Source organism: Nothobranchius furzeri, chromosome 8 (assembly GCF_043380555.1).
Source record: "Nothobranchius furzeri strain GRZ-AD chromosome 8, NfurGRZ-RIMD1, whole genome shotgun sequence".
NCBI classification, from domain to species: Eukaryota; Metazoa; Chordata; class Actinopteri; order Cyprinodontiformes; family Nothobranchiidae; genus Nothobranchius; species Nothobranchius furzeri.
This window is the reverse complement of record NC_091748.1, coordinates 54225884-54250664: the sequence shown is the minus strand read 5'-3', so window position 1 is coordinate 54250664 and position 24781 is coordinate 54225884. Positions and strand designations below refer to the sequence as shown.

The 24781-nt window shown below is 43.6% G+C and overlaps 1 protein-coding gene across 2 annotated transcripts in view; it reads left to right on the top strand.

The window, feature by feature from the left end:
- The first annotated feature begins 553 nt into the window (after window positions 1-553).
- Window positions 554-24781, top strand: part of atf6 (activating transcription factor 6) — a 39920-nt gene continuing 15692 nt past the window's right edge. The window contains exons 1-13 of one of the 2 annotated variants that reach the window (XM_015971446.3): window positions 554-792; window positions 2838-2914; window positions 3063-3141; window positions 5018-5115; window positions 5763-5880; window positions 6053-6259; window positions 7963-8132; window positions 17396-17581; window positions 20392-20483; window positions 21493-21639; window positions 23636-23731; window positions 23850-23940; window positions 24526-24596. In XM_015971446.3, the coding sequence (XP_015826932.3) occupies window positions 693-792; window positions 2838-2914; window positions 3063-3141; window positions 5018-5115; window positions 5763-5880; window positions 6053-6259; window positions 7963-8132; window positions 17396-17581; window positions 20392-20483; window positions 21493-21639; window positions 23636-23731; window positions 23850-23940; window positions 24526-24596 (1532 nt within the window). In that variant the 5' untranslated portion in view covers window positions 554-692. Of the gene's footprint in view, window positions 793-2837; window positions 2915-3062; window positions 3142-5017; window positions 5116-5762; window positions 5881-6052; window positions 6260-7962; window positions 8133-17395; window positions 17582-20391; window positions 20484-21492; window positions 21640-23635; window positions 23732-23849; window positions 23941-24522; window positions 24597-24781 lie in introns of both variants that reach the window. The other variant, XM_015971445.3, reaches the window with a different exon arrangement.

Here is a 24781-nt window from a genome sequence, read left to right as displayed (position 1 = left end):
TATAAAAGTTTAGTTATTTTGAATTATTTAAACGTTTTCAATATCAACTTGCTTAAGGTGCATAGCTGCTCCACTTGAGCACAAACCGTATCACGATCATATTATGCACCCTAATGTACTAAACGTGTTTGTGTATAACTTGGCACAATTACAAGACAATCACAACTCAAGGTCCTCTTGTTTGTTTGACGTGTGCTTTGACAATGTTGTTGAGAAACATGAAAAGTCACTATAAGTAATGTTTCAGTTTAGAATTTCATAGAAATCATGCAATGTTCAAATTTTGCTCTCATATAAGACATATCAGTGTACACCTCTGCGTAAAATCTCACAGATGTGGGCTTAAAATATTCAGAAATTACTGTATAATTAAAAGTTTTAATGCGTGAAAGTCTTGTTATATGCCTTCACGCGCATAGATTATTAACTGACTGACTTCTTTTTCGAAATCAACTTGAGAAAACATACCACTCTGCCAGGCACGCTGTGCAATTCTGCCCTCTTGTGGCTCACTTGGGCAACCACAGCTGTTATGCAGAATTCTGGTCACTTACCCCTCGGCGGCACCCGTAGATTTACGGTAAATACAGACGTGTATTTAGGTGTCTGATGGGTAGTCTCTCACGGAGAATGTGACTCGTCGTTTAGGTAACAGTTTTTTTGCAAAGTTACACTGATGAGTTCAAAGGAAAATGTCATCCGACTTAATGCTAGACTTGGGAAATTGTCAACAATCGTCACTGATGGATAACGACTCGGGCATCTTGTCCATCGACCATGGAGGAGAGTGGGGTAAGATATGATTCTTCTAGAAACAACCACACAGGAAGTTAGCAACACGTCGCTATTTTACAAAGAAAATGTTTAGTAAATGACTGGGGAATATTTTAACAGGTCCCTTTTTAAAATTACCAGATTGTATTTGAAGTATACGTTTTGAAGATAGTTTCAGTATCATTTATGTCTCAGCTAGCCGGTTAGCATTAGCTAACCGTGGATGCTAAGATGCAAATATTAGCATCTTGACTAAAACTTAAAGTGCCGTATCTTAGCAGGTGTAAGAGGAGCACTGGAAAGTAACTACTCGGTTTTGAGGTTAAAAGACGTTCCAAAGTGTTCCACGTGTTTCGCATGATGTAACGATTATGTAACGTTGTATACAGGAAGACTATTCACATATGAATCACAGACCACATGACATGATCAGAAACGAATGAGTTTGAAATTTAAATCAGGAAGTTTTGTTTGCTGTGAAACCATAATTGTTCTTTAAATGTTCAAATGGGCCACGTGGTTTTGTCTTAAAAGCACTGGTCTAGCATGTTGGAGCAAGAATTAATAAAGAGAACTGAATAAGTAAAATAACGTGTGCCTCTCTTTGATGATTATATCAGATTGCTGATGTAACTGTGTAGCAATTATTGTTGACAGGGTTGTTTCAAGGCTTCAGTTAACCCAAACATTATACATCATTAAAATATTTGAAGGACAGAGCAAAGACAGTTTACATGTCTTACATAATACTGCATGCTTGATGATGTTTACATTTGCAAAACAAACTCCATCCAATAACAACTAACCTATAAAGTAAGTTCAAACTGCATAGCATCTCTAAAATCTTGTCTACTTATAATGTGCACAGTAAATCTATCCAACATAAAGACACACTTACACAGATAAACAGTTTATCATTGCATTTCTGTAATAAGCAGTAATCGTCTGGCCCTGAGGCAAATGCTTTGTTTGCTTGCTTTGTTGAGATGGACCTGATTGTAAAGCGCTGTTGCTAAATACCTGGTATTTTATAGTACGTTATGGTTTTTCCTGTAATCAATGTTTTCATACAACTAACAGCTTGTGCCCTTTTCAACTAAACAATTTACAAGAGGGGAGTAGTATTAGTTTTTTTTAGAAACATGGCATTAAAAATTTGACAAACTACCATTTCATCAACAGAAAAAATGTTTATACACAAATTGCCATCCTTGACATCTCCTGTCCTGTGTTTTGGCTAAAACCATTAGATCCAATGAACATCAAGTCAAATAAAATAAATGTTTTGCAGTTCTAGTTAAATGCATGATTTTCTTTTGCTGAGACATAATAATCTCGTTTATCATAAAAAAGGTTCCCTACTACTGGAAAAACATGTTAGTCACAGCATTTTGAGGATATTGCTACAGAAATGAATGCTTTCCTCAGCCTGAAGTCAGGACTAACATCAATTTACCACAACAATGCAGTGTTATTTTCAGATATCGTTGCCTAAAGCCATACTCTTCCAACATTTCACACAAACAGGAAAAAATGCTCAAGGGTGAAGGGCAATGCTCTGAGACTCTTTTCCTATCTTACCTTTTAAATAAAGCTGGATCACAGTCCGTCATCCTAATAAACTGAAACTTTTAAACAGGCCAGGAAGCATCAGAAAGTACTCCGGCATCTATAGTTCAGACCATCTCAGTGTTACTAATTTACAAAAGCATCAGTTATATGGCTTTATTTATAAATCCACCCAGTTAACATTTTAAATTCGTTCTGCAGGTTCAAATAAAAATCAGAAATTGTGGGGGGAAATAAATACCCGTGTGTTATTTTGTACAATGCCTGAAGCAATCCTTTTATTGTTAACTGCTAAATAAAGTTAAATCAAAACAAACTTTAAAAATGTGATTTGTGCATCTAAATTTTATTGACAAAACACTTTTTGGATGCAAAAAGACTTGTACTTCATGTCATGTTTGCAGTTTGTTTTCTTTCTTTTGTCATTTTTACTTTTGTCATTTTTAATTGGATTAGAACCAGTTGGATTGGTGTATTTTTGTTCTGCTACACAGATATAAGCTTGTTTGATGAGCTGGGTAACCTGGGGGATGCAGACGAGCTGCTTGAAGCTCTGGAGAGCGGCGGCTATGTGAGTAACCTCTGAATAAAGATGGAAAACAATGTTTGTTCACACTACAGGTTTATGTAATAGACTCATAATTCTACATTTGTTTTGGGTCCTTGCTGCATTTTACTTGAGGTTAAACGTTTTTCAAAGATCCTCGTTTGATTTTCAGGCCAACGCAGGTCCAGATCTGGACATTGACATCGATATTCCTTCGTGGGATGAAATTGAACCAAGAAGCACCTGCACAGGTAAAGTAACACTAGCATGACCATGCGTGTCACATCTGGATCAGAACATTCATTTATTTCACCTGAATGGAACAATATTGGTACAAGTGGTTTTGTTCATCTGTTGGTAAAATATAGGGATGCACCGATCAGGTTTGTTGCTGCCGATCACCGATACCGATATCAAAGAATGCTGATCACCGATCATCGATACCAATCACGTGGATTGGCCAGAAATTTTCTACAAGATTATGTAGTTTGTAGCACTCATTATAATCTGGGAATAAAGGAAATGTAACCTAATCTAAAATGGTCTGATCGGTCTGCTTTGATCTATTTTGAAAACTCTGATCAAAACCGATAGGGGTGCTATCGGCCGATTGGGATCAAATGCCGATCCATCGGTGCATCCCTAGTAAAATAAACAAGTTATGGCTTACTCCAACTTCACACTGGAGGCATCAGCAGTGCGGTATGGCGTGCTTCACTGTGCATCAGTCTACACCGGGAGAGTCTCAGCTGCAGAACGACTTCTCCGCCATCTTTCTCGCTGGACTCGTGGGAGCACAAAATCCCTCAAGATTTCAAAGGTCATGGTTTGTTTATTCCATTCGCCATTAATCCACAAAAAAGAAGAAGGAAATCACGTTGGGTATCACCGTTTGATGATGTCATTTATGATGTTGTTCCCCTCTACTGCCAGGATTAAAGACATGAAAAAAACACTACTGGAACAATACTGGGACCAATTAGGTCATATGTATCGACGTAATCTACGTATATATTAAATCACATCGCTACGGTAGTCTTCTATTTTCAAAATTACCAGACATTTTACACTGAAACCATGTGTGATTTCCTGTGTGATGTTAACTGCAAAAATGTTCATGTCCAAGCAGCTTGAAGTATGTTTATGTATTTAGCAGATGCTTTTGTCCAAAGCGACTTACAAGTGAAATAGAACACAATCCTATCTTTAGCGGCGCAGCGGGGCTAGGCAGCTCAAAAATAACCAATCAGAAAATAGATGGAAATGCCGTCTGTACCGCGCAACGCTGTAGTTTTTTAGCTGTAGTAAAAAAAAATGGCGTCTGGTGACAGCGCAGACGTCTTTCTTTAGAAGAAACGCTTTTGGTGATTCCACTTGTTGTTGTTGTTGTTGTTTTAAAGACATTCAGGTCATTTAGAACAGAGGAAAGAGCCGCAGCGAACTCCATTTCAGTCGCCATGTTTATGACAAACTCTGCGTTATGGTGTGTGACGTTACGCATGCTACTCGGTGCTGATTGGCTCGGTTAGAATTGTCACGGGGGGGGGGGGGGGGGGGGGGGGGGTATTTGAATAGGAGAGTTCCCAGACCCTTTCTGTGCAGAGTTAAACAGAGGAGGAGTCTGGCAGGCCAGGCTAGCTGCTTCTAGGATGAACCTGATCATTTCCACACCGCGACCTGTTCTGATCAGCCCCAAAGACTATAATGGATTCAAATGTTTTTTCTGCAGGAGAACTGGAAACAGAGTTTCTCTCCTTGAATACATTTAAAACCAGACCGAGATCCCTTGAGATGGATTCGCTGTGTTGTAACTGCCTTCTGTAATTTTGTACATAACATGTCTGTAGCTGAAAAAATTGTAGCTAACTTTTGCTGCCTCTTGGCCAGGACTCCCTTGAAAATGAGGTGTTTAATCTCAGTGGGACCTTCCTGGTTAAATAATTAATTTGAAGCGCCGCTGATGCTTCCAGTGTGACGTCGGGGTTACAGTTGTTCATTTCTTTTTATGTTGTTTTATGATTCTACTGAAAAAAGGTGATAAGAAATGTTAGGACCCAGGTTAAAAATATGCTGATTGAGCAGGTATATTTACGAGGTGTGTGTGTGTGTGTGTCCTTGTGCATCCAGATGGTGAGGTGAGCGTGGACTCTCTGTCACCAGCTCACACTCTCAGCTCCGTCCCCTCTCCTGCCTCTCTGGAAGTTTTGTCTCCCTCTTCTTTCCAAGTAAGACATGTCCTCCTCTCTTCTCCCCACCTCATTTCCTGTATTTGAATAAAATTTCCATTGTAAATATGTGTCATTGCCATTGGGGTTATTTGCGTATTTGCTCATCTTTCTGTGCCGCTGGGGTAAAAAGCAACATCTGTTCTTATAGTAATCAAACGGCAGCTCTTTGCATTTGGGGAGTGACACATACGGACTTGAAAAACTTATTAACAGACGCCATTAACACCTTGTCTTGGTAATTATTAACTGTCATCTGAACTGAGTGTCAGCCCCTCGTTAACAAAAGGTGCTGACAACATCAGCCACATTAGAATAATTTAGCAGGCAGATGTTTTCACAGCGTGTCAAAACAAAGACATGGGTCAGATATTTTACTCTGGACTGACAGTCAACACACGTATTCATTCTGCTAATCCTGACAATGCAAGGACACGTTTATCTGCTGTAAGTCTTTCTATGTTGACAAGGACACTTGATAGATTTTATCTAATGCATCTTAAGTCAGGGGTGCTGAGGAGGAGATATATATGTTTATTCATTTAAGTAATTCACTTTGCTGCACCACAGCTGATTTCTTACTGCTGGTTCTTAAAGAAGAGTTTATCAGAGTCAGGATCCTAAATTAAATCTGCTTCTCCATCTAGGATGAGGCTCTGTCTCCACAGCTCTCTCCAGTGTCCGTCTGCTCAGAGTCCAGTGGCTTTTCTGAAATCTCTTTCCCACCGAAGAAAGCAGCAAAAAGGGCCACTCAGGGGACGCGAGGTGAGGAAAAATCTCTGGCTCTTTTAGCACCAGTTTGAGTAAAAATAGACAAGAGTCTCATCAGAAAATGACAGTAGCATTTTGATAAACAGTTCTTTTAAAAAAAAAGAACTGTGCAATTATTGAGTTAATATTCATTTTTTAATAATCATCCCACTTGACCACATTGCAGTAAAAGCAGCTCAGCCTGTCAAAAGGCCCATTCAGACGGGAACAAGGATCGCCATCCAGCCCAGACCTCTGATTACAGCTGTGCCCTTGACCCCAGCAGCAGCGGCTCCTTTACAGGCCAAGACGATCATCATCCAGCCTCTGCAGACCACCATGCTGCCTGTGGTTAAACCCCCTCCAGTTACCATTCAGCCAGCGCCCCCTGCAGGTCAGAGCTCACACTGCAGCACTCTGAGCACAAAACCTTTCATCACTCAGCTTTGCACGTCAAACCGTTTCACTAGTAACATCTAGATGACTCGGTATCTCATCACTTAGAGGTAATACTATTTTAATGAAATGCTTTGCTATGTCATTTGGTTGGTGTTTAAAAAATGCTGTTTTATTCTTGACCAGTAGAGGGGGTGCTAACATTGGTTAATATGAAATCTCCAGCTTTAGTAAAGAGTACTTAGTAAGACTCATATTTTTTTCTTAAGAAGGTATTTTTAATTTTGGCTGGCATTTGTTATTGTCCGAAATATTCAGCCATGATAAACATTAAATCAATACTGTTTTCTCTGTGCTGCGCCTTGAAGTCGTGATTGTAGCTTGTAGCTTTTGTGGTTTAGCTTGCCTGGTGATGTTACATCAACAGTATCTAGGCCAGTATAAATACTTGTGTCATAGCTTGAGACCCCAGTGGGTGGAGAATCTGACCTCTCTCGCGGAGCAATAAAATTCGTCTTTTCCTTTTGACGTGGTATTGTCCAAAAGAGCAGATGCTTACAAAAGAAAATTCAAGTTCTGAGATGGATGTCACACCAAGCCCAGTTTGTTGACTGTTAGAAGTTCAGCTAATTTCTCAATGCTGTTAAAATTCCCTACAGGGGAACATCAATTATTCTTCAAAAAAAGAGATGATTTTTATAGATTGTGGGCAGTAATTTGTTCCTGAACTAACAGCTGCACTCAATATTTTTAACTGTTTTTGCTCTAGCTTCATAAATCTTTTTACATTTTGGATAAAAGACGAGGTGTTGGCAGCTCCTATATTTATCAGCAAATCTAACACATCCACATGATGAGCATCGACACGCTGTTTAGAGATCGGTGGGTCTGTCTGAGCGATGGTCTCTGGCACAGATTCAGGTTCACTCTTGGCACTTTCGGCGTGAAACAGAACATGAATCAACACAGGTTTGTTGAGGTTTTGCACGTTTATTTCACTTTAGGGCTGAACACACATGCATGTTCATGCTTAGTCACACACCTCTCAGTTTGGAATGTGAAGATTTAGGACCACAGGTCAAGATGGCGAACATCTTCTCCACCTGTACTCGAAGCATTTAGATCTGTGATAAAGACGGGAGGCTAATGTAGGTCACCAGAGGTGGGGAGAAGAGAGGTTGAGGGAGCAGGACTTAATTTAAACAGGTGGGTTAACATTTGTATTTATTCTTAAATCATTACCAGAGATTCACAGAAGTTTTATGAGTAAAATGATGAGAGTCCAGATCATCCACAGACCATACCGCCCCATAATCTGATGTGCTGTTTTGTAGTTTTAAGCGTTTATCTTGATTAGCTGCAGATTTGATTGCATTTCAATAGTTCATAGAGGTAAATCCACCCTCATACTTTGCATTTATTAAGTTAGTCCTCTGGGATTTAAACCTGGCGGCAGCATTTGAACAACCCTGATGGAGTTTTGACCCATCACAACAGCTGCATACATGCTAACATCAGAACACTGGTTAAATATGATCTTGTGTCATACGCAACTCAGTTTAACCCTCTAAGAACCAGAATGCACCCAGATGTAACGATAATGACAGTGTGCATTAATCAGTGTTTTCACACTTGAACGGATGATTACAGTATAACGTGCACCTGTAATTTGCTAACGTGCATACGCTGTGTTTCTCCCAGGCCTTCCTGTTGTGCTGTCTCAGCCAAGCCAGTTGCTGCAGATCCAGACGCCACACGCCGTTCCTGGTAGTGTGGTTGCCATACCAACGCTCAGCCAGGACAAGCCTGTTCCTGTAGCTGCACCGCCACTGGTTTCTGTCACTCTTCGGACCCATTCCTCAGATGAAGAAGTGAGTTAGTTAATGCTCAGATATAAGCTATATCAACAGGTGAGGACACAAACGTGCGCTTCAGCTGTGCATATTTTTGTTTACGTAGTTTAGATTTGTTTGCTTATAGTCAACTCTTGAATGTGAGACTATAGAAAAGCCTGGAAGATGAAGCCTCTTCTCAGTGACTCTCTTAGCTTTATACAGAGTCAGTCTTGCCTTTATTTTTTTGATGTGTTAATGTGGTTCCTAGTTGACCTATTTCTGTTCTCACACGTTGAATAAATAAAATAAGCCGTTTCTTCTGACGCTAAGTTTAGGGAAAAGTTAGTGATTTGTAAACATTTCAAGGCCCACTGCAAGACCTGACAGATGTGTGGTTGACCAAACAAAAAGTCAAACACAAGCTGTTTGACATCTTTGTGAAACAAGTTTTGTTTGAGTTTGGGCATTTTGGAAACACATGGCTTAATTTAATATCCTTGTCAGCGATCTGCCCAAAGTGGAGGAGTTTTACCTCCTTCTCTCCATTTTCCTGTCGGTTCTGGTGGACTTTAGGTTTGACGGTTGATTCCTTTAGTTGCTGTAGTACTGTCGATGTGCTAGTTAGCAGTTTCAAATGCAATAGTCTTTTTAACAATGTAAAATACCTTTAGACATAGTGTTTGAGTGCGTGCGCTTGCATGCTGCTGCACAATTTTGAATTTTCTACTCCGACGAAGATGGGCGCCGTTTCCCTGTATGAAACCACGGCATTGTGGTTTTCATGGTGACATGGATCCAGTCCAACCCAACCACCTTTATCTTAACATTATTTTGTATTATTTTCCTTATTTTTACAGACTATTAACTTTAATTTCTCTTAAAATGTAAAAAGTGTTGCTGGGAAGGCATTTGTTCCTTTTATAATTGTGATAATTGGGGTATTTTCTCACCAAAATGGGAAAAGTCATTACACTGCACGGACCATACCACTCAGTTTAGGCACTAATGGCATTTTATTACAGATCTCCAGACCAAGAACATTTTAATAGTACACAGAAATATAAAGATAAGTGTTATTGTTTTTGTGTGAGCAAAGAACACATTTTTTAAAATGAGCCAAAACAGTTAATGGAGAGTTCAAATTCAAAGATACTTTATTAATCCCAGAGGGAAATTATTAGAGTTTCAGTACACACAATTCTACAGTGGGGATGGGGAGCTGCTGACGTCAACTGGGGCTATAGTCGGACGGTGGAAGGAGTACTTTGAGGAGCTCCTCAGTCCCACCTACGCTCGTTCCGAGGAGGAACCAGAGCCGGGAGACCTGGGGATGGACTGTCCAATCTCGGGGGCAGAATTTGCTGAGGTAGTCAAACAACTACACAGCGGCGGAGCCTCGGGGGTGGATGAGATTCGTCCTGGGTATCTCAAGGCTATGGATGTTGTAGGGCTGTCATGGTTGACACGTCTCTGCAACATTACATGGTCATCGGGGGCAGTTCCTGTGGAGTGGCAGACCGGGGTGGTGGTCCCCATCTTTAAGAAGGGTGACCTGAGGGTGTGTTCCAAATATAGGGGGATCACACTCAGCCTCCCTGGAAAGGTATACTCCAGGGTACTGGAGAGGAGGGTCCGATCGATAGTTGAATCTCAGATAGAGGAGGAGCAATGTGGTTTTCGTCCTGGCCGTGGAACTGTGGACCAGCTCTATACCCTTGCAAGGGTGATGGAGGGGGCATGGGAGTTTGCCCAACCAATCCACATGTGCTTTGTGGATTTGGAGAAGGCTTATGACCGTGTCCCCAGAGTCACCCTGTGGGGGACGCTCCAGGAGTATGGGGTGGGTGGCTTTCTGGTAAGGTCCATTCAGTCCCTTTACCAGAGGAGCGTGAGTTTGGTCCGCATAGCCGGTAGTAAGTCGGACCTGTTCCCGGTGAGGTTTGGACTCCGCCAGGGCTGCCCTTTGTCACCGGTTCTGTTCATTACCTTTATGGACAGAATTTCTAGGCGCAGCCGTGGTGTGGAGTGTGTCGAGTTTGGTGGCAGGAGAATCTCGTCTCTGCTTTTTGCGGATGATGTGGTCCTCCTAGCTTCATCCAGCTCTGACCTTCAGCTCTTGCTGGGTAGGTTCGCGGCCGAATGTGAAGCGGCTGGGATGAGGATCAGCACCTCCAAATCTAAGACCATGGTTCTTGACCGGAAAAGGGTGGCTTGCCAACTCCGGGTCAGGAGAGAGGTCCTACCTCAAGTGGAGGAGTTAAAGTATCTCGGGGTCTTGTTCATGAGTGAGGGTAGGAGGGATCGGGAGATCGACAGGCGGATTGGTTCGGCGTCTGCAGTGATGCGGACGCTGAGCCGATCTGTCGTGGTGAAGAGGGAGCTGAGCCAGAAAGCCAGGCTCTCGATTTACCGGTCGATCTACGACCCAATCCTCACCTATGGTCATGAGCTTTGGGTAATGACCGAAAGAACAAGATTGCGGATTCGAGCAGCCAAAAGGAGTTTCCTCCGTAGGGTGGCCGGGCTCAGCCTTAGAGATAGGGTGAGGAGCTCGGACATTGGGGAGGGACTCGGAGTAGAACCGCTGCTCCTCCGGATCGAAAGGAGTCAGTTGAGGTGGTTTGGGCATCTGGTCAGGATGACATACACCAGAATCACCAGGATGTATGTTCTGTTTAGAACGCAGGTTTTTTGGGTGTCGTTGAACCTTTTGTGTGTTTATGTTGGGTGGGAGCATTTTTAATAATTTTAAAAACCTGTTTGTTGCTTTTTCTCTTTTTTTAAATTCTCCTTTTCTTTTGTATAGCTGTGTAGACTTAAATTTCCCGTGCTACTGATGTACAGGCACGTTCATTTTCTTGTTAGACTTCTGTTCTGCTGCAGCAGTTTCTGATTTCTTTTACTTGTCTGACCTTGTAGTTAAGTTGGCAAAACGAGTTCTACCACCCCACCCCCTCTGTTATTCTGCTTTATTGTTAGCAGAACATTTTCATTTAGCTTCACCACGACACTGCCAAGCCTTTGACTGGAAACAAAGCTGCAAAAATACATTTGAATTCATATAAAAACATGATGTAATTGAAACGTATGATTGGCTTTGTAATCAACGACGTTTTGGATAGTGACAGCATGAAAAGTGTCCAGGTTTTTATTGTTTAGCACTGAACAAAACCTCCATACACATGAAAGTAAACAGCTTCAGCCATTACCTAACATCACAATATTTTTTTTTGCGTTAGTCTGGGAAATTCTTCTAGAGTTTAACAATGTTGGGACTTGTCCAGTGATTGTGGGTACAAATGAGCGTGGAGACACTTTTTTGTGCCAAGCTGAGAAAATGATTGTAAGAAATTCTTCACTCCAAAATCCAAAACAAACATACCCCTTTGCTAGTTTTTAAGCCAATCAAGTCAATAAAGTTGACAATAGGTGATCCAAGGGAGGAGGGTGTCTGAACATTTTTATGATGAGGAGAATTGTTATTCTTTGTTTCTCAAGAGGAAATAGTAGAAGGTAAAAAATAATAGCGGTAAAGAGCTTTTTAAAGTTTACCCAAAAGGGCAGGTTGTGATCTCAGCGCTTCGGGGATTTCACTTTGAGAATCTGATTATTCACACACTGTGTGAGAGTGTGTGCTGCTGTGTTTGTACCCACTGCAGCTGTGCTCACTGAGGTTTGGATGGTGGTAAAATTACTCTAAAATGATGACATGTATGTGCCAGGTGTTGCTGTGTCTTCAGTATGCCTATGGGCCTCACTATATTTGGTCCGTATAAGCCCGGGTGTTTAAGTGGCTGCTGACGATTACACGCCTCAGGCAGGTGGTGTGAAGGGCGAACCCTTTTGTGACAGCTGTAAACAGCCATCAGGGATTGGGTCAGTGTGATGTTGTAGGCTACTACACAACCAGGGATTTAAGTGTGTGTGCGTGGCCCATGTGTGTGTGCTCTTGACAAAAATAGAAAGAACAAGCTGGAAAGTTGTTTAGGAAGAAACTTCTAGAGATGTAGTTCTGGTTGTAACTCTTACTGAAGAATTTCCTTTCAAGAAGTTGGTGCTCTGAAAAATTCTGGATACGATTACCTCCTAAGCAATCTTTAAAGGGGTCCTAGAATATTTATTTATCTTTACATTTGGAAACTGTTTTTTGAGCTTTTATATAACACAATGAAACTTTGTTGAGGCTCTAAATGGCCCAGGAGTCCTGATAAATGCAACCCTTTTTTGTAACGCCTCCTTCACACTGGAGGCATCAGCGGCGTGGAACGTTTACTTGCGTGCTTCGCTGTGTGCCAGTCCACGCTAGAAGAGTCTCAGCTGCTGAGCGGTTTCTCTACTGTCCTCCTAGCTGGACTCGCTATACCACAAAGTTGCTCAAGACTTCAAAGGTTCGTTTACGCCATCCGCTATTAAACAAAAAGGAGAAAGAAATCGCTTTTGATATTGTTTGATGCCATATATAATGTTTTTCTCTCCACTGCCAGAATTAAAGCCATGCAGAACACACCTTTGCCCTTCCCAACCAGTGCTGGGAGTAAATAAACCATTAGGTCACTTGTGTTAATTTACATAGGTATGAAACCGCATAGCTATAAAAGTCTTTTATTTTGAAAATTACCAGACATTTTACACTGAAACCATGTGTGATTTCAGTGTTTCCCCTAGGAATATTTCCAGCTGTGGCGGGGGGGAGGGGGGGGGGGATTATGACACGTCTCTAAAGTAAACATTTCTAGTGCAGAGTGGAGCCAACTCTTAGAAGCACTGATTTGATCTCATTTCAGAGAAAAATAGAACAGGTCAGATGCACCTAATAAATAAAATTACTAACAAACTCAGGAATCTGTTTCTTTGCTTCATTGTTCTGGTGCTGAGAATATCACTAATGCGGATCAAAGGAGATACACAGATAAATGCACCTCTTATTTATTATTTGGAGACTACATTTACTGCAGCTGGCAGAGGCAGAGATTTTTTCTATTGATACACGGAATTTACAGAATCATTTTAAATTTTAATAGGGGAAGACTGCAGGAGGCAGCGGTAAAATACAAGGGGTCCCCAGCAAAAACAAGAAACTTTACGAGTCTGATGAAACCCGCTGGTTTTCCTTCAGGCAGTCACAGGGCAGCTCCAACGACCCAGTGGCTGTGCTGGGTCAATGTTATCGAGCTCAGTCCGGCCCGGCGGTGAACGAGCCGAGGCGACGTCATGCTCAGCTTAAGAAGAGGTGTTATTTTCCCGCTTCAGAAGAAGCGTCCAACGTGTTTTTACGCTTTCTCCGAGACATGTCACGTCGCTAAGTTGTTAGCGCCGCGCGTTAACACGTCAATAGTGCAGCGTAGCCTGCTGGAGGTTTTAAGGGTTCAGATGAAAACACCCAACCTCTCAGGCTCTCACACATCAATCTTAAGTTGTCACTGTTGTGCTCACGTCGTAATACAGTATTAGATGCGGTTAAAGTCAGACATGAGAAAATGAATAAATTTTACATGAATAAGTGATGCTTAGCCTGGTGGGGGGAGGAAAACCTGGCCTAATAAGCACTGGAAGAAACCCTGTCAAGATCATCAACACTCATTTATCTTAACGCTATTGAAACATGTAAACCAAAAAGCATTATATCCACTGCTACCTTTCTAATTTTAAACTCAGTAACTTATGCTGTGACTTCACCTTGCCCTGCCTGCTCCTCCTTGCTGCCCGCCGGCTGTGATCACAAGCGACAACATAGTAGACATTCCCAGCAACCTTGTGGAAAAGGTCAGTACCAGCAATTCAATTCAAAGAAACTTTATTAATCCCAGATGGAAATTAGAGTTTCAGTACACACAATTCTGAGATCAGACATACATACATCGGCATAGACACATGACAAGAATTGGTGACTGGTCATTCGCAACCCGAGTCGCGCTACATTAATAGAGATCAGAGGGGTTTACATGAGGATTGGGTCAGGTGGAGGGAAAAAAAGGCACTTCAGAGTTACCCTCCACAGGGAGGGCAGCTTTGCTATGCAAAAAAACACCTCAGACAGAAATGCAACAGACTTCAGACATTACACAACATAAGTGTCCACTAGGTGGGGTTGTAGGGTTTGGGACTCTCCACACATCAGTGAATGCAGCCGCAATAAGCAGCGCTCGTCACCTCAGTCTGGACAGGGGTGGGAGGTCATTGGGTTTAGAGGGCACTTTGACTCCTGGAACGATTCAGCGGCCTTCACAGCTCGTAGTCCCGCCCAGGCTGGGATAGGGAGACAGAGTTGCCATGGCGACGGCAGCATTCCACATTTCTTCCGAGGGGGAGTATTCGTTTCAGCCTCAAAGGCTCATGGGCACCAGATTCAGATAAGAAATTGTTTTAGGGCCAGACAGAGATAATTTCCTCTCTGTCTTAAAGTTCTGTTGGTCCTCAACCTCTCTAAATCCAATAATGGCGTAATTAATCTTAATCGCATCCATCTTTTGTGCCAATGCATGAATCTCAGCCAATGTTCCAAGCTTACGACTCATCTTGACAATTATGAGTCTGTGCATTCACAGCGCGGTATAATCCATCCCTGAGCTCCGGGAAAGAGCCAATATTCCTCGACAGCTCGTTAATTTTCTGGTAAGCCAGGTAACCTCTCAGGCCAAAAAGCAGGAAACCTGACACCAACACCACGAATATCTACAGACAGTTGAGATAAGCAAATCAGGTTCCACTGTTTCCAGGAGTCCATGATATGCCCAACTGGATCCGTCCCAGAGGGGCACCTGGGAGCCCCTTCTCCCGTACTCATCGTTGAAAAAATTTTGTCAATCGCGTTGAGAGACTAACTGACTAGGTCCATTTTAGTAATTTCAGTTTCCAGTTTTCCAGAAAAAATGCAGAAACGCCGTACACCCAGAGACCGACAAAGAGCCTTGGGATAAGATAGGGAGAGGAGGAAAAAAGCGTCTGTACTCTCCAAGAGCCGGAAGAAGAAGTAGAACAGTTTGACTGTTCTACTTCTTCTGTTTGGCTGCAGTCAAACTGTCCCCAGAACAGTTTGGCTGCAGCCATTACAAAATAAATTTTTTGCATAAAGCAGGTCGAAGACAACGCAGACTATTTGATATGATACCTTTTATACCCAAAGCTGCTAATATTCAACAACAAATAAGTAAAAGTGGTGTTGAATTCTAGAACCCCTTGATAATCACAAGTTCCTCGACAATATTGTGGATGTCTGTCTGCTGGAAGGTGTCGTTCTCCTCTCGCCAGCTTTTGCTTACTTTTGTTGTTGAGCAGGTGTTTTTCATTTGAGTGACACCCAGTGATCAAATTAATCACATTTCCCCTTTTAAATTCATTCGATTTCTCATCTAAGTTGATCCCCACAAAAGCAGTTGGGGAAAACTTTCCCAGCGTTGACTTTTCCCACCGAAAAGTCAAGAGTTTGAGCCAGAATTGGTGTTAACCTCATAACCATTCAAGAGGACTCTATTGTTGAAAAATGCCACTCCGTCATTTTAAATGCGCTCGGCTCCAACTTCCCCTCCACAATCTCGTCATTGCTAAGGCAATATGAAGTCCCCTATTCCCCACTCCTCACTCCCAGCGTTCCCAGGCTTAGGCTGGTGGCACGGCTCCCAGTTTTGGGGCTGGGAGACGGAGGGGTTTCTCAGGAGACGGAACACAAATACAGCAATCCAAATAACTTAATCACCAGCAGAGCTATTAGGCCCAGGATACTAAAGATTTACCCCGAGGAGGGCGTTTGTGTTTAAAAAAGACCTGTGCAGTAGTGGCTGCAGACCGGATGAACAATGAAGGAGAGTCTCCGACATCAGTTGTGTTCATTTAAAAGAGGTCATGTCAAAATATGCAGTACATGTGTTTGCATGCACCTGTGATTTCAGTTTTCAACTCACTGATGTCATATGGGAATGAATGCAATATTTAGTTTATTCTTGATTTATTGATTAATTTATTTTCAATTGGCAGCACGTGTTTAATGTTTAGGCTTGTATAAGAGCAGGGATGCACACTCCTGGTCCTGGAGGGCCAGTATCGAACAGGTTAAAGTTTTAACCCTGTTTCAACACACCTGATTTCAATCAGCAGGTAATCAACAGGCTTCTGCAGAGCCTGATGAGCTGCTGCACAGGTGATGCAACCACTGGATCAAGTGTGTTGGAGCAGAGAAACCAGGATTGGGCACCGCTGTATTAGAGAAATCGTCACATAAACAAAGACTAATGCTGAAAACCATCTGTTTATGTGCAGAGTGACTTTGTGTTTAGGAGAAAAATGATTGCAGTTCCACTCGCTATGGATGAACTCCAGACCTATAGAGGATTTGTTTATGTGTCTAATGTGAGCTCGATTCTGAAAGATGGAGGCTCTCCATAAACACACCCCTCGTTTCAAAACAAAGGCATCTCTGGTGACCTCTTGACCACTTAGGTTGTGTTGTAAATGTTTACATGTGGGAACCAAATCGGGGGCATTTTGGGGCTTTTTGTTACTCAAGTAAGACAGCAATTATTTGTTTAAAGTGTTTTTAGCCTGGTGACACAACTCAAACACATGTTTATTTTTCTTTCTGTTCGTTATAAATTGAAACAGCAGTGAAGTTCATTTAGGTGCCGTAAATAACAAAGCCAATCCATCTCCTTCTGTTCCAAGTGCTTTTTTTTGTGTTTCTTTGATTTTTAGTTGCTTTTTAAAAATGTAAACGCAACATTTAACACCTTGTGTTGTTTCTAGGGTTGTTTACAACATGTTGCACATGTCCTGACCTCATGGACTGGATAAAACTCATAAATATAGAAGCAGTTATACATACTGATGCAATAATTTTCTTTTGCATTTCATGGTATGCATAACTCACTTTATACTTCTATGTGTTGTGTGTAATTTCTTAAGGAGAAGAATGTAATAAATGGAAAGCATTTTTTATGCATATTGACATAAAAATCTAGACAAATTTGGTGTCATGAGAATTAAAGAAAAATAACCTAATCAGCCCAACAAGTCAGGGACCATGTTGTCCATATTTTTCTTTAAACATCTTTGGTGTGTTCTTGCTGTGTTGAAATTCTAATTCCATCTTTTAGTTCTTTTTAAAACACAGGTTTTATTTTAGCCGCAAACGAAACGTTGCAGGTAAATAAAACCTTTCTGTGTTTTAAAAAGAACTAAAATATGGAAGTCAGGGACCACTTTCACTAACACTCCTTTTCTCTTTGAAAATGTGTGTTTTACACATAAAGGATGAAATAGGTGAGTTATAAATGAAGTCATTCATAGTTCTTTTATTCCGATTCTAGTCAAAGTTCTCCCAGAGGCAGCAGCGCATGATAAAGAACCGGGAGTCTGCATCTCTGTCTCGAAAGAAGAAGAAGGAGTACCTGCTCTCGCTGGAAGCTCGTCTGAAAGTGGCGTTATCTGAAAACGAGGTGCTCAAGTGCGAGAATGGCAACCTGAAGAAACAACTGGAGGGTCTGCTGAGTGAGGTGAGAGACTAGTACTACACTACAGGCTGCATTTCTGCAGAGATGAGGGAGGGAGTGCTTTGCTGAAGTGCATAAAAGTAGCCATCCATCCATCTTCATCCGCTTATCCGGAGTCTGGTCGCGGAGGCAGTAGCCTAAGGCAAGAGGCCCAGACTTCCCTCTCCCCAGCCGTCTGGGCCAGCTCCTTCGAGGGAATCCCAAGGCGTTCCCTGTTCAGGTGAGAGACATAGTCCCTCCATCGTGTCCTGGGTCTACCTTTAGGTCTGGTTGGACGTGCCCGGAAAACCTCACCAGGGAGGCGTCCAGGAGGCATCCTGACCAGATGCCCGAGCCACCTCAACTGGCTCCTCTCGATGTGGAGGAGCAGCGGGTCTACTCCGAGCCCCTCCCGAATGACCGAGCTTCTCACCCTATCTCTAAGAGAGAGCCCAGCCACTCTTCGGAGAAAACTCATTTCGGCTGCTTGTATCTGCAATCTCGTTCTTTCGGCCACTACCCAAAGCTCATGACCGTAGGTGAGGGTAGGAACGTAGATCGACCGGTAAATCGAGAGCTTCGCCTTCTGACACAGCTCTCTCTTCACCATGACAGACCGGTACAACACCCACATCACTGCAGATGCAGCACCAATCCGCCTATCGATCTCACGCTCCAGTTTTCCCTCACTCGTGAACAAGACTCCGAGATACTAAAACTCCTCCACTTGGGGCAGGACCTCATCCCTGACCTGTTTTCCCTCGCCCGGACGTGGGTCACTGGGCCCCCCTCTGAAGCCAGGCCTGGAGGTGGGGCACGTTGGTGAGTGCCTGGTGGTCGGGCTTTCAGCCATGGAGCCCGGCCGTGCACAGCCCGAAGTGGAAACGTGGGTTCCCCTTCCCATGGGCTCACCACTTGTGGGAGGGGCCAAAGGGGTCGGGTGCAGTGTGTGATGGGTGGTAGTCGAGGGCGGGGACCTTGGCGATCTGATCCTCGGCTACAGAAGCTGGCTCTTGGCACGTGGAATGTCACCTCTCTGGTGGGGAAGGAGCCTGAGTTGGTGTGTGAGGTTGAGAGGTTCCGACTAGATATCGTCGGACTGACCTCAACGCATGGCTCTGGCTCTGGAACCAGTTTCCTTGAGAGGGGTTGGACTTTCTACCACTCTGGAGTTGCTCCCACTGAGAGGCGCCGAGCAGGGGTGGGCATACTAGTTGCCCCCCCCCCCCCCCCCCATCTTGGTGCCTGTACGTTGGGGTTTACCCCAGTGAATGAGAGGGTAGCCTCCCTCCACCTACGTGTGGGGGGGGACGGGTTCTGACTGTGGTCTGTGCTTATGCACCAAACTACAGTTCATACTACCCACCCTTTTTGGAGACCTTGGAGGGGGTGCTGGGAAGCGCTCCTTCCGGTGACTCCCTCATTCTGCTGGGGGACTTAAACGCTCACGTGGGCAACAACAGTGAGACCTGGAGAGGTGTGTTTGGGAGGAACGGCCCCCCTGATATGAATTCGAGTGGTGTTTTGTTATTGGACTTCTGTGCCAGTCATGGATTTTCCATAATGAACACCATGTTCAGACATAAAGGTGTCCATATGTGCTCTTGGCACCAGGATACCTTAGGCCGCAGCTCGATCGACTTTGTTGTTGTTTTCATCTGACCTGCAGCCGCATGTCTTGGACACTCGGGTGAAGAGAGGGGCGGAGCTGTCAACTAACCACTACCTTGTGGTGAGTTGGCTCAGCTGGTGGGGGAGGGTGCCGGTCAGACTAGGCAGGCCCACGCGAGGGTCTGCTGGGAATGTCTGGCAGAGTCTCCTGTCAGAAGGAGTTTCAATTCCCACCTCCGACAGAACTTCCAAAATGTTCCAGGGGAGGCGGGGGACATTGTGTCTGAATGGACCCTGTTCCGTGCCTCCATTGTTGAGGCGGCCGACCGGAGCTGTGGTCGCAGGATCGTCGGTGCCTGTCGTGGTGGCAATCCCCGAACCCGCTGGTGGACACCGGCAGTTAGGGATGCTGTTAAGCTGAAGAAAGGGTCCTTTCAGGTCTTTTTGGCCTGTGGGACTCCAGAGCCAGCTGACGGGTACCGGCAGTCCAAGCGGAACATGGCTTGGGTGGTCACCAAGGCAAAAACCCGGGCATGGGAGAAGTTCGGTGAGACCATGGAGCAAGACTTCCTTACGACTTCGAGGAGATTCTGGTCCAGCATCCGGCGCCTCAGGGGGGGAGCAGTGCGCTACCAACACACTCTATAGTGGGGACGGCGTGCTGCTGACGTCTACTCAGGATGTTGTGGATTGGTGGGCAGAATGCTTCAAAGACCTTCTCAATCCCACCGACACGTCTTCCAGTGAGGAAGCAGAGTCTGGGGACTTTGGGTTGGCCTCTCAAATCTCTGGTGCTGAGGTCACTGAGGTGGTTAAAAAGCTCCTCTGTGGCAAGGCTCCAGGGGTGTATGAGATCCGCCCGGAGTTCCTTAAGGCTCCGGATGTTGTGGGGCTGTGTTGGCTGACACGGCTCTACAATATCGCGTGGACAACGGGGGAAGTCCCACTAGACTGGCCGACCAGGGTGGTGGTACCCTTATTTAAAAAGGGGGACCGCAGGGTGTGTTTCAATTACAGTGGGATCACACTCCTGAGCCTTCCTGGTAAGGTCTATTCAGGGGTTCTGGAGCGGAGGGTCCATCGGGTTGTTGAACCTCAGATTCAGGAGGAGCATAAAAGTAGCAAACTAGAATAATAAAAAAGGAAAAAAAAAATTGTACTTTTAGAGATGATTTGAGTCTGCCGTTTTTATTGCTAATCTGTTTCCATCCTCTTTCCTGCAGAACACAGTACTGAAGGCAACGGCGCCTAAGAGGAGAGCGGTGTGTCTCATGGTGGTCCTGGTGTTTCTGGTGCTTAATGTTGGACCGATGAGGTGAGTCCCAGACGGTGAACATCTGTATTCCTACATGTTCTCTGCACAGTAATTTGATTTGGTGTCCAAACCAGAAGAATGCAGATGATGACAGATACCGTCGCTCAACACTAAGTGTACTGCAGAGATTGCACATGTCTTTGATTACTGGAGGAAAATAAATGGGAAACCCCATGACTCAATGTTAGATATTTTATAATGTAAAAGGTTACTTAAAACAGAGATGAACATGTATGAATGATGTAACATTTTCCAATTCATTTCAGCTCTGAAATCCATTGGTGAATTTATGAGCGCTTGAACTGAACGTGGTCTAAATTTAGCCAGAGATGCATGACTGCATGTGAGGTGCACGTAGCCACAACGTTAGAACTAGGGTTAATTCTCAGTGGGATCCTATTTTTGTGTGAATACTGCTGCGTTCTACTGTTGCTGCCTTGGGATTTTATAGGACTTGGTGATTAATGAGTGAAAACGATTCAAAACCCTCCACTGGTTTGTTGTAAAAGTCCATATTTCTCTCCAGGTAGAAAGAGGTCAGAAGTATGCAACATTTTCTAGTGGTAATTTTTCATACCTCTGCTTGTAATAATAACAAATGTGACACATTGTAACCTGTAATGTAAAACCACATTTGGGGTTAAAAAACGAGTTTGATTCCACACATTTAACAGATGAAGGGATTGTGCGATTGCACAAACTAAACCTCCAACAAGAATGACAGCTTGTGTGTTTTTATTTCACAAAAATGTTTGTTTTTGCCCTGGAAATGTTGTTTTTCCACAAAGATATAAGCGTTTAGTCACTGGATCTGATCGTCTACTAAAGGGAAAACCCCCCTTTTCTTCTGTTTTTTTTTTTTACTAAACCTCAAACATAAACCTATCAAGCTCTGTGGAAAAATGAACTTTTTCTTTATGTCATCTCCGCTTAAGCCTTTGCGTTTTTTATTTGTCTTCCTTTCAAAAGTAAATCCACTTCTTGATCTTTTTCTATCATCTGTCATCAGTCTGTTTCAGGATGGCTCCAACACCAACTCAAAGGGTTTTCCTGTGCAGCCCAGTGGCAGACACCTGCTGGGTTTCTCACCAGAAGCAGACTCTGATGTGATGACAGACCCTCAGCCTAGCAGCAGAGCATCAGTGATGGCAAACGGGTATGAAGTCAGACCACACTAGCACAAGTCACATCGTCGTGTTTACTTTTTGTGTTCGTGGACCAGGAAACACCTGTGCATTTGCTCGGTCTGAACGAGTGCAGCTGATTTTCGCGTGTGTAAACATGAGCAGCAGCTGATTACCAACTTTGTCCGGTTGACTGCCTTTTGATTGTCTGCAGGCCTCCTGCTAGACTGCAGATACCTGTGTTTGAGTAACAAGGTGGAAAATTAAGGCCAGAGCTTGTTTGACATTAAGCTTTATATTGTTGGGAAGGGCCTATTTTTACAGGCTCTTGTATATTTATCTTACCTTTTTTTTAATGCCTTCAAGGCTTAATGGCGACATTTGATAATTGCATGAATAACATTGCTGTTTGGCACATTACCTGAACCCATACGTCAAGGGGAATGTTTTGCAAGGTGGTCAGAGCATCTAAACGTCTCCATGGCATTACCAGATTTCTGTTATGCAAAACATTCATCAGAGCTATCAGGTTTCTCAGCTACATTTAACCCTCCCACTGTCCTAATGTGTGTGACCCCTCGAGGAAAGTTGACCATTGAGCAGGGTTGATGGTTTATTCCTTGGGTCCATGTGGCAGGGGCGAGGAGTGAGCACCACCTCACCCCTGCCATGTGGACCTCAAGGGATAAACCATCAATCCTGCTCAATGGTCAACTTTCCTCGAGGGGTCACCCATAAAGACAGAGGGAGGGTTAAGCAACTGAGGCAGACGGGAACACATTAGCCTTTACAAATGGGATGATGGTCCCAAACGTGTGATTTGAGGTGGATCTGGAAGGGCACTACTCAGCCTAAAACAGTGCTGCACAGCATTGGTTAATTCAACTCACCTGAGCAGTTTCCCTGCCAGGGTGCACCCCTCATAGGCCAGGGGGGTGGGTGATCTGTATGCTGCGCAGAAAAAAGCTGGTGTTGCTGGACACTTAGGTCAGTTTTATGGCTTTTTGGCAGACTGAACCAGGAAAGGGCTGCGGGCAGCAATCAAGTACACCACTCCCGACCCTACCCTATCAGCGGCCACAGTCACAATGTTGGCCCAACTCAGCCTTGCCAGAAATCTCAACAGAGGAGGGACTAAAAAGAGGGAAAATACCGAACCGTGCTCTTGGAAAAGGTGGTCGGGCTCAGCTGCACTAACCCGAGTTACTCTGAGTAGTGCTCTTTGAAAACTAGCTTTTGAGAGATGATGAGCAGTCTGAGTTAGGGTCCCTCTGAACATGAAGTTAAGTAAGTGCGTGCGCGTGTGTGTGTGTGTGTGTGTGTGTGTGTGTGTGTGCGTGCGTGTGCGTGTGCGTGTGCGCTCACTTGCCGGAGGCCCCTTAAAAGTTGTGATCAGGCCACAGGGGTCTGACATGTCTCATGGAACTGTTTCCAGGGCATTCAGAGACTCAGTCCAGCAGTTGGCTCACATCAAAGAGGCCCAGGGGAAGGATTATGTTGGTGGTATATGTTTTTTCCTAACAAGCCCACCTCAGTTGGGCGCTGGCTGTGGACAGTGTAGATCAGCACCTCTGGGAGTTTAATCATTCACTGTTAGAGTCATTACACATGTGATTAAAGTCAGAGTAACGTCTGAGTGCCGCTGAGCAGGAATAACTTAGCTGCAGCGTATGGTAACAATTCTGCTGGGTGGTAGCACCAACCCTAACTCTGACATTTAATGATAATCATGTGCAGGATTTTACACGGCTTATGTGTTTGGCTTTGTGATGCAGATGTGAATTTCTGTGCATGAAGCTCTCGCACCTCAATACACATCAAAAACAAACTCAGTAGCATAATTTCTCTTGGCGTCATTTGGGCTACTGATATTGAAGCCATATTGGGTATTTTAATTACAAGCAAGGAAATTATCATGTTTTGCCTCATGCTTTGTTCTGTATACATTTGTTTTCATCAGATCAACTTAAACGTTTGGCTTGTGGAGGTGCATGTTTTCTGTTGTAACAGCTTCTGTCTGCGTTTTAGTGCTGAGGATAAGGCGCTGATGGTTGTGAAAAGCCCCATCTTTCTCAGACCGCCTCTCCCCTGCCAGCCTCCTGTCAACAGGACAAAGTGCATTGAGTAAGTGATGAAATGCTTTGCTGCTTTACATCAGTGTGTTTTTTTAATGTAGGGCCACCGAATCGCTCTGTTTTTATTTCAAATGAAAGAAGAAAAACTCAACATGTTAACTTGACAGGCTGGCCCATGAGTTGAGCGGTTGGGTCCATCGTCATGAGGTGCAGCACACCAAATCCAGGCGCAGCCTCAAACCCAGCAGACCCGTTCTGGTAAATGATCTCAGCATGCTTTTAAAAACACAAACACCCATCTACCTGATACTAGAAGTGTGTATCCTAAACGGAACTACTATGTTATCCAAGCCTGAACTTTTATCTAGAACTCGTGTCCTTTCCTTCATCAGTGTTCCTTCTGGTTTTTAATCCCTGAAAAAGTCAACATAGCACATGGAGAGCTAATGGATTAGGACCCCCTGCTCTTTTCCCATCACTTCTCTTTCTCCAAATCCATCACAGCAGGACCGTTCCTCACAGAGCTGCATTTAGGGCCCCCATTCTTTTAATTTCTGTGAATAAAACAGATGAATGTGTTTACGTCTCTCATGTTGAGCAGTTTTAACTCTCAAACGTTCATTTGGCTGCTGAAAAAGATTTTTATTGTACTTATTGAAAACTTTGTGTGTGTTTTAGAGTCATGTGAAATTAAATCGGCTCATATGCATGTGTGCTTGACAATGATCTGTTAGTGTGTTTATGTATTATACAGTGTTGCAGATGTTGTGTCGAGTTTTCTTAATTGTTTCATTTAATTGATATAAATTTGCAAAAAGTTGACTCGGTTTGTTCTTCCAGCAGAAAGCCGAGGATGAGGAGGCTGATGTGGCTCAAATTGTGACCGTCCCGTACGCTGAAACTACTGAGGAAAGGTGATCAAAGGTTATCCGATGAAAATAAATAAATAATGGTGTATTTGTTTTCATACAAACATGGGGGAGTCAAGTTGTGGATTTTACTGCTTTTTTTTATTTATTTTTTTTTAGCTTCCTGAAACCTGCTTGTGTTTTTAAAATGTAGCGCCCAGACCTGATATTAATCACCAAGACCTGGATAA